Below are 10,000 nucleotides of genomic sequence, written 5' to 3' on the forward strand. Positions count from 1 at the left end.
TACCTGCAAGCCTTATGGTACTGGATCCTTGTCTGGGGGTACATTTACCTCTCTGAGCTAATGTAACAGTTCAGAGTGGTGGCGGGGAGGGAAAGGCTCTGAGTATTCACAATCCGGGTAGCTCAGGAAAAAAGAATTGTGTGAAGCGTGAGTGAGTGTTCTGTATCATGTGTTTTAGATAAGACTTCTTTATTTTGATCAGGTATATGCTAAAGAGAAATCCCCCCGCCCTCTCTCTCTCTCTCTCTCTCTCTCTCTCTCTCTCTCTCTCTCTCTCTCTCTCTCTCTCTCTCTCTCTAAATATGTAGCTGTTAATAAAAATAGTGTATTCTGATAATGTTTGTTATTATTCGTATGTGTAAGATAATTTATTTTTAACCCTTATACTGCAAATAATGGAATATGACACCTGCTTGTCTTAATAAGAGTAGGTACTTTCACTGAACAAAAAGAAAACTACACGTACTGAAAGATTCCAACAATTTCATCATTCATTTAACATAAGAACATAAGAAAATAAGGGAAGCTGCAAGAAACCGCCATGCCTACACGTGGCAGCCCCTGTACGAAATATACCCACGAGTTTCCACCGATCATCTTCGTCCATAAATTTGTCTAATCTTTTGAAGCCCCCTAATGACTAACAATCTTACACCATAACATTTTAACCACTCCATTGTTATCTGGCCCATCTCTCCTTAATTACTAACCATTTTGAGACATCTTTTCTCGTTCTGCAGCTACCTTCAAACATTGTAAAGGGTAGAAATTGCAAAATCTATTCTTTTAATCCCTTCCTTTCTTGTAGATGCTTATAAACCTTTCATACATTGCTTTTAGTGCTATGAATTGTGGCATATCGGTGTGAAAGGCTCAAGACTCAAGAAAACTCACACCAGCCAAGTTAACAAAGGAATGCGATGGAAATTATAAACTTTACTTACTATTATTATGTACTTCCTTACTTCCTCCTTCATTTCTTCCATTTTTGGTGTATCATATTCCTTGTTCCTTCGTATTTTTTTCCCCTCTCAATGTTTTTAGGATTGCGACTAATTAACACCGCGTTCCTTCTGCGTCCCCGTCAGGAGCGGCAATACCTACAGGGCCACGTGGATGTAATGGTGGAGAGGGCGAAGCAAGTGAAGCACGCCTGTGTCAACCCGCCCCCTTCCCGCCACCGCATACCTAACTTCGTGTGGGACACCAACCACAACGTCATCTGGTGCCCCAACTACAAGGTTAGTGTCAGAGGGGTGGGTGACCTAGGGAGGATCCTGTGGTCTGGTGTGGCCTGGTGTGGTCTGGTCTCTGGCGTTGGTCTGAGGCCTCGAGATTGATTTTTTTGTTGTTGTCATTACTGTTGCTGCTGTGGTTTTATTTTTATTTATTTATTTTTTGTTGCTTTGTTATTTTTGTTGCCGTTCTCTTGTTCTTGTTCTTATTCTTTTCATGTTCTTTTTCCCCTTCTCCTTATCTTTCTCCTTTTTCTCCTCCTCTTCCCCCTCCTCCTCCGATCCTCCTCCTCCTCCTCCTTTACTTTATCCGTCTCTCGTAACCTTTCTTCTTTTTCTTCTTCCTATTATTATTTTCTTATTTACTTTATCAGTCGTTCCTGCACGTCCACTCTTCCCCCTCGCGTCGGTCCCTCACATCTTTAAGTGCGCACACGTTCTCACAAAGACGCCTAGGGATTGGGACGTGGTGTCGATCCTTAGAGAGAGAGAGAGAGAGAGAGAGAGAGAGAGAGAGAGAGAGAGAGAGAGAGAGAGAGAGAGAGAGTAAAAATAATTCTGGTAGTAATAAACACTGTGAAGATAAATAACCAGAGAAAGACAGGCAAAATGTGAGAGATAATATAAATAACATTAGTAGTAATAAATAGTGTATATATATAAGCAGCCTTTTTTTACAATAAGAAGGAACGGTAAGCAAAATAAAAGTAAAGTCATTTGGTAACAGCAGTAAAAGTAATGGCAAGGCAGTCGTCAGGGTAGTAAACTTTGCGAATCATTAGTATTGTGTCTAGTCTACGCACACATCTTTATTTCTACAAAAGGACTGACAGACAGACAGACAGACAGACAGACAGACATTCTTATACTGGTTCTTCTAAAAAGGTGTTTCGTTTTTTATTCCTTTATTTCATTCTTCTTTGAGGTAACGGTACTACTGCTAGGTGGAGAGAGAGAGAGAGAGAGAGAGAGAGAGAGAGAGAGAGAGAGAGAGAGAGAGAGAGAGAGATGCTAATTATTTCGGGAACCAATATTTACTTGTCCAATAAGCAGTGTAGCAGTGGAGGAGAGACAGGGATGACTTCATGGGGCGAGGCGAAGTCTGGTGAGGCGCGGGAAGTGAGGGATGGGGAGTGGCGGGCCGCGAAAGAGGCGAGGAATGTGTGGGATTTGAGGAACCGATGAGGGATGAATGGTTTGCTGGGGAATGTAAGAGGAGGATAATAACCTCTCTCTCTCTCTCTCTCTCTCTCTCTCTCTCTCTCTCTCTCTCTCTCTCTCTCTCTCTCTCTCTCTCTCTGGTACAGAACCGGACCACTGTTAACGTATCATCCGTATAGAGTTTTCCTTTTTTTCTATACAGGTTTCAAATTATTCGTCCCCCCTCTCTCTCTCTCTCTCTCTCTCTCTCTCTCTCTCTCTCTCTCTCTCTCTCTCTCTCTCTCTCTCTCTCGTCGGTTAATTTGCTTCAATCTTTTTTTTTTTCATCTTAATTATTTTGTTTTCATATCTTAATTTGTTTATAATTTCATTCCTGTTTTTCCTTTTTTTTTTTTTTTTTTTGTCTTTTCCTGACCCATTTAATTGACCTCACTTTCTCTTGTTCCTTAGCTTCTCACACACGATCTTGACCCGCACGTCTTCCTTTTCGTCTTCTTCCTCCTCCTCCTCCTCCTCCTCCTCCTCCTCCTCCTCCTCCTCCTCCTCCTCCTCCTCCTCCTCCTCCTCCTCTTCCTCCTAATACCTGTTCTTATAAGGTGCAAGTAAACCTGTCTTTCTCTTTTCATTGCTTTTCCTTTGGTTACTCTCTCTCTCTCTCTCTCTCTCTCTCTCTCTCTTCCTCTCTCTCTCTCTCCTCCTCTCTCTCTCTCTCTCTCTCTCTCTCTCTCTCTCTCTTTAAAGGCGTTTTTTTTTCCACATCTTTGCATAAGAAAGAGGTTGTTGTTTTTTTTTTTTTTTTTTTTTTTTGTCCCTTATGTAAGAAGGATGTTCATTTCTCGTCGAGCTGGCAAAACTGGATGGCTTTGGGAAAGGGGATGGTGGGGAGAAAACTTGTTTTTTGGGGGTCTCTCTCTCTCTCTCTCCTCTCTCTCTCTCTCTTCTCTCTCTCCTCTTCCTCTCTCTCTCTCTCTCCTCTCTCTCTCTCTTCTCTCTCTCTCTCTCTCTCTCTCTGCATTTGAAAGAAAGATTAAACATATTTCCTACCATTCTACTAAACATTTCTTCAGTTTACAGTAACAAAAAAAGTATTAAAAATCTACCTTCTTTAATGTAAAATATCACCACTACTAAACATTTCTCCAGATTTCGATTGCAAAACTACAAAAGAATCAATTAAACTAAAATAAGCTTCCTTCATCTCCATGTAGGCATTTCATCTTATAAGGAAGGAACTGTTTGCTGAGACGGGATAATGTCTTGTCTCTTTTTTCCTCCGTCTTTTGCCCTGGATGGGAGTCATACTTTTTTTTTTTTTTTGTATATAGGAGGGGACACTGGCCAAGGGCAACAAAAATACAATAATAAAAAAAAAAAAAAAGGGCCTACTGATACCCTCATTTCGGAAACGCTTTGGCTTCTCATCACGACTATTTTCAAAGACCACTAGAGATGACTTACCTGCTGCTCACGACTGCTTCACCTGCTACTAATGTAAAAATCTTATTAATCTGCCACTAGAGCCATAAAAAACACCCTTACAAACCCACGTAACTTTAATCAGAGCCTCTTCAAATTAGTGGAGGAGCGGAGGTGTTTCAGAATATGGTCCTGGGAGCGGTAACTCAGGCAAGTGGAAAATACTGAGACTTGTACCTGTCACCTTCCACGGGTGGGTGTCCGATCAGACAGTGCGTTTGAATGCATGGGTGGGGTTATTGCTGCGAGACTGGGGGATGACCTAATGTGCGTCGACTGATTGGCTCTCTCTCTCTCTCTCTCTCTCTCTCTCTCTCTCACTCTCTCTTCCCTCTCTCTCTCTCTCTCTCTCTCTCTCTCTCTCTCTCTCTCTTTCTCTCTTCCATTATCTCACTATTTATCGACGTTTCATAGTGTGTGCCTGATTTTCTCCTCCGCTATGTATAAGTTCGTACCCCGTTTTCTTTTTTTCTTTTTTTGTCACTTTTCAACCCGCTCTGATCTGCATGCGTGATGGGGGAGAGGAGGAGAGGGAGAGAGGAAAGGCAAGTGACAGGCGAGGAGGAAGGGAGGAGACTGGTGCCAGAGAGAGGGTAGAAAAAAATGAAGATGATGTGATAAAAGTCTATTCTCTCATCAATCTTTCCTTGGCATTCTGCACTTACTGTTGTCTGCTCTCTCTCTCTCTCTCTCTCTTCCTCTCTCTCTCTCTCTCTCTCTCTCTCGTCTCTCTCTCTCTCTCTCTCTCTCTCTCTCTCTCTCTCTCTCTCTCTCTCTCTAAGAGGATTTAATGGTTCTTATCCTTTCAATCAGAGAACTAAACTTTTCTCTTCTTCTTCTTCTTCTTCTTCTTCTTCTTCTTTCATCTTTCTTGTTCTTTTCTTCTTGTTGTTCTTCTTGTTCTTGTTCTTGTTCTTGTTCTTCTTTCATTCTTCTTTCATTTTTCTTCTTTCATTCTTCTTCTTTCATTCTTCTTCTTCTTCTTTCTTCTTTCTTCTTCTTCTTCTTCTTCTTCTTCTTCTTCTTCTTCTTCTTCCATCTCCTCCTCCTCCTCGTCCTCCTCGTCCTCTACGTACATTCCTCTGCATATCTAGTCATTAGCTGCAACTTTCTTCTCTCTGTCCGACGACACTTTTTATGGGACCTGGTTGTGAAATTAAAGTTATTTACGAGCATAAGCACAGCAGGAAACATTACGAGTCGCTTGCAAGGTACAGGAGACGCGGCTGCAGATCTGGTTCACGTAAATCTACAGTACCTGACGCTGCTGCCTGGAGCTGGGGACGAAGCATTAAAAAGGACTGTTGGTTTGATTCTCTTTTCTCTCTCTTTTTGTATTTAACTGGAAATATTGGTGCAACTAGGACCTATAAAGTAAGACATCAGGAACTTTATTTATTTATTTATTTATTTTATTTATTTATTTTATTTATTTATTTTTTTTTTTTATAAGAGGAGTATTGGCGAAGGGCAACAGAAATTAAGGAAAATAAATGCCCACCGAAGCGTCAGTCTTTTAAAAAATGGAGGATAAGCGTCCTGAAATCTACCTCTTGTGTTTGCCTTGCTTTTGTTTTCAACGCGTCCAGTGTAAAGAATCAAGGTTTTCAAACGTGTTTTTTCATTATTCTATTGATGATTTAGTAGCAGTCCCGCGCCTCAAGTGAAAAAAAAAACGGACGGAATTTCTTAGCCAGCATGAAGAAAGAAGTAAAAGTGAGAGCTGATGAATGAAAAGAAAATATCAAAATAATGAAAATAAGAAAAACGTCGCGGTGTGTGAGTGTTGGCTGGATTTCTCATGTAGAGGCACGGCAACTCACTCGAGCTGGAAGGTGTACGGAGGTGTGTGTTTCGTGAGGCGAGAGTGTGAAGGAGCTGATAAGTGTTGTGTTGTCTGGCTCTCCCGCACACTGGAGCTGGAAAGTGTACCAGGTAGCGTGTTTCGTTATTCAGGGGTTCCAGAGAAGGGCAGAAGGAAGAATCGGTAAAATTTCAGAGAAGAAACACCTGCTTATAGGATGTAAAGGGGGGGACTTAAGAGTGTAAGGGTTCATGTTCTAGATTTGCAAAGGAGATAAGAATAAATTGACCCCCAAGTAGAGTAGCAGATGACCGGTGTGGACTCCGTAATCAGGTTGCTGCGGCGGGGTCCATAGGGCGTCTGAAAAGAAAATTAGATATATTTACGGACAGTGATGATAGGTACATGTGAGTAAGTATGTTTTGTACGGGGACTGCCATTAGTGTTTTATTAAGGGGACTGCTTGCTGGTTTGTTGCAGCGTCTCCTGTGTTCTCATGTTCGCAACTGTGAGTTATCTGAGTAAAGATAGGTTTGCTGAGAGGAATGGCATGTGGAGGAAAACTTGATGTGTGAGCGTTCTAAGTAACAGTAAGTCTGCTTAAAGGAATGGCGTTGATGTTATTGTATTAACAGAAACCTGATTAGACGTGCCAAGGAACGTATGTTGAGCTTCAGGTAGAGAGTTAAACATTATTCTGCAAGGATTGAGAGGCAGGAGAGTGTGTGTGTGTGTGTGTGTGTGTGTGTGTGTGTGTGTGTGTGTGTGTGTGTGTGTGTTGCAGTGTTAACAGTATAAAGATAGATAACAGATAGCAACAACTTGGGATGGGATGTGTGTGTGTGTGTGTGTGTGTGTGTGTGTGTGTGTGTGTGTGTGTGTGTGTGTGTGTGTGTGTTGCAGTGTTAACAGTATAAAGATAGATTAACAGATAGCAACAACTTGGGATGGGATGTGTGTGTGTGTGTGTGTGTGTGTGTGTGTGTGGAACGCAGTGGGTATGGGAACGCGTGGCCGTGTAGGGCAGAGTTTGTTCACCTTTCCTGACCGCCACGGTTAGTCTGGCGCCCCTTCGAGACAGGTTGAGGTTGCCCGCTACACCTTGAAATTTGCTGGTACAGACTAAACTTGCCATAAAAATAAAATCATAATAGATGATGGAAAGATAAATAAGTAAGGTAATATAAAATGTTGTGTGATTTATTTTATTCATTCCGCAAACAAAATTAAAAGAATTGAAGCGTAAAATAAAAACATCAAGTCTGTCATTTATTTGTCAACCAAACTTATCTGACGCAAAAATGCCTAATGTTCTTAATTTATTTTATCGTAAAAGAATATTCAAATTAAGTAACAGAAAATGTTGTGTGATGATTTATTACATTCATTCGGCGAACTAAAGGAAAAAATAAAAAACACCAAAGACGCTACTAATTAATCAAACAAAATTAACTCGATGCAAAAATGTTCAGTATTTTTACTCTATCCGTTCAAAAAAAAAAAAATGATAAAAAAATTAACATCAAAGTAACCAATCCTGTAATTCTTGCCCGCCATTCTTCTCCAGCCCCGACCTCTCTCACTTCCTCTCGTCTTGTCTCACTTGTCTTGCCGCAGGATCAGCTTCTGCCGGTACAGTTTTGGCCAGTTACCATTTTCTGTTTTTCGTTGCCATTGGGGACAAGTTACTAGAAGGAAATGCATTTTTCTCCGTGTCTCTAATATCATCTCCCTATACCAACACTGAAGGCGGTAAGGAAATATGAAAAATGTATAAGTGACAACCTTGTACTAGTAAAAAAAAAAGAAAAATTGTACTAGTATAAAATGTATTAGTAAAAAAATGTACATCTGACCACACTGTATTAATAAAACAATTAAAACTTGCCAAACTGTACTGCAAAAAAGTACAGTTGACCTCACTGTGCTACTAAAAAATGTACAACTGATCTGACTGTATTACTAAAAATATGTACAACTGACCTCTTTGTACTACTAAAGATATGTACAACTGACCACACTGTACTAAGAAAACAGCTAAAAATTGACCACACATTGTTAATAAAAACTGTACAACTGACCACACTGTACCACTATAAAATTACAAAATTGTACAACTGATCACACTGTACCACTATAAAATTACAAAACTGTACAACTGATCACACTGTACCACTAAAAAATTACAAAATTGTACAACTGACCCCACTGTACTACTTAAAAATGTACAACTGACCCCCACTGTACTACTTAAAACTGTACAACTGACCCCCAACTGTACTACTTAAAATTGTACAACTGACCCCCACTGTACTACTTAAAACTGTACAACTGACCCCACTGTACTACTTAAAACTGTACAACTGTCCCCCACTGTACTACTTAAAAATGTACAACTGTCCCCCACTGTACTACTTAAAACTGTACAACTGACCCCACTGTACTACTTAAAAATGTACAACTGTCCCCCACTGTACTACTTAAAAATGTACAACTGACCCCACTGTACTACTTAAAAATGTACAACTGTCCCCCACTGTACTACTTAAAAATGTACAACTGACCCCACTGTACTACTTAAAAATGTACACACTGTACTATTTAAAACTGTATAACTAACCACACTGTACTATTTAAAAATGTACAATTGACCACACTGTACCAGTAAAAGAATTACAAAACTGTACTATTTAACACTGTACTACTTAAAAATGTACAACTGATCCCCACTGTACTTGTAAGATAAAACTGGCCATACTGTAATAATAAAAGAATAAAACTGACTATTCTGCACTACTAATAAATGCACAATTGGTCACACTAAACCATTAAAAACTGACTGCACTGTACTACTTAATTGTGCAACTGGTAATAAAAAGTGTGCAAGTGACAATAAGACAATGTATAACTGAAAACAATGTAAAACTAAGAATAAAACATTGTATAACTGAAAATAAAAGAAAATGTGCAACTGACAATAAAAAAAATGTACAACTGATCTCACTCTGTGCTATTGAGAAATGTACATCTGACAATAATAATGTACAACTGACAATGAAATGTACAACTAACAATAAAAAATGTACAACTAGCAAAAAAATGTACAACTAACAAAAAAATGTACAACTGAAATTAAAAAATGTACAACTGACTAAAAATGTACAACTGACAAAAAAATGTACAACTAACAATAAAAAATGTACAACTAGCAAAAAATTGTACAACTGACTAAAAATGTACAACTAACAATAAAAATGTACAACTAACAAAAAATGTACAACTAAGAATAAAAAATGTACAGCTAGCAAAAAAATGTACAACTAGCAAAAAATGTACAACTGAATAAAACTGAATTAAAATGTACAATTAGCAAAAAAAATGTACAACTGAATAAAAATGTACAACTAACAATAAAAAATGAACAACTAGCAAAAAAATGTACAACTGACAATTAAAATGTACAATTAGCAAAAAAAATGTACAACTAAATAAAAATGTACAACTGACAATTAAAATATACAATTAACAATAAAAAGTACAACTGACAACAAAAATGTACAACTGTCCACACTGTACTATTAAAAAAAATCAATCTGACCACATCCCTAGTAAAAAAATATACACAACTGACAAGACTGGACCACTGAAAACCCAATATTGCGTTTTAGAAAGTGTGGTCCTTGTCTCCTTGGCCATTTCCTTCTTGTCCGTCGGGCGAGGAGGAGGAAGAAGAGGTGATGGCGTGGAGGAGGAATGTGGGCCTGTCACTCCTATCTTCCTGTCACAAACAAGCTTTTCCCTCCTCTGTCACCTGTTCGCCCTCTTCCTCTGTCTTTATCTTGTCTTTACTCCTACCTCTCTGTCTTCTTATTCATTTTTTTTTCTTTTCTCATGGTTTGTCTTCCTCTCTTTCACTTTTTTCCTTTTCCTTCTCACTTATTCATTTTTTCTTCTCATTCTTTTCCGTCCTTACTTCTTTCTCTTTCTTCTGTTCAATCCTTTCTTTCTCTCTTCTGCTCATTGTAAGTTCTTAATATCAGCAAGATAAAACTACGTATATTGTGGTTTTTGATCTCCGTGGTTACAATTCCCTTCTTAACACAAATCAGAGGAAACGATATAGTGGTTTCTAACATGCATGGCTACGCACTTTAAATATTAGAGGAAACTATGCAGTGGTTTCAGATGTAGATAGTTACAGTTCCTCTTTTAATACAAATCAGAGAAAAGTATTTATTTATGTAAGAGAAACGCTGGGCCGTACAACAACGAAAACAAAAACAAGAAAACTAAGAAAAATTGGTCCACTGAGATGACAGTACCC

The 10,000-nt window shown here is 39.0% G+C and overlaps 1 protein-coding gene across 1 annotated transcript in view; it reads left to right on the forward strand.

The window, feature by feature from the left end:
- The window catches only part of LOC135090210 (uncharacterized), a 17,611-nt gene extending 9,516 nt beyond the window's left edge, over positions 1-8,095 (forward strand). Inside the window, exons 3-4 of the mRNA XM_063986690.1 lie at positions 1,089-1,241; positions 7,294-8,095. Of these exons, the coding sequence (XP_063842760.1) occupies positions 1,089-1,241; positions 7,294-7,368 (228 nt within the window). The 3' untranslated portion in view covers positions 7,369-8,095. The remainder of the gene's footprint in view (positions 1-1,088; positions 1,242-7,293) is intronic.
- The last annotated feature ends 1,905 nt before the right edge of the window (positions 8,096-10,000 follow it).

Source organism: Scylla paramamosain, chromosome 34 (genome assembly GCF_035594125.1).
Source record: "Scylla paramamosain isolate STU-SP2022 chromosome 34, ASM3559412v1, whole genome shotgun sequence".
NCBI classification, from domain to species: domain Eukaryota; kingdom Metazoa; phylum Arthropoda; class Malacostraca; order Decapoda; family Portunidae; genus Scylla; species Scylla paramamosain.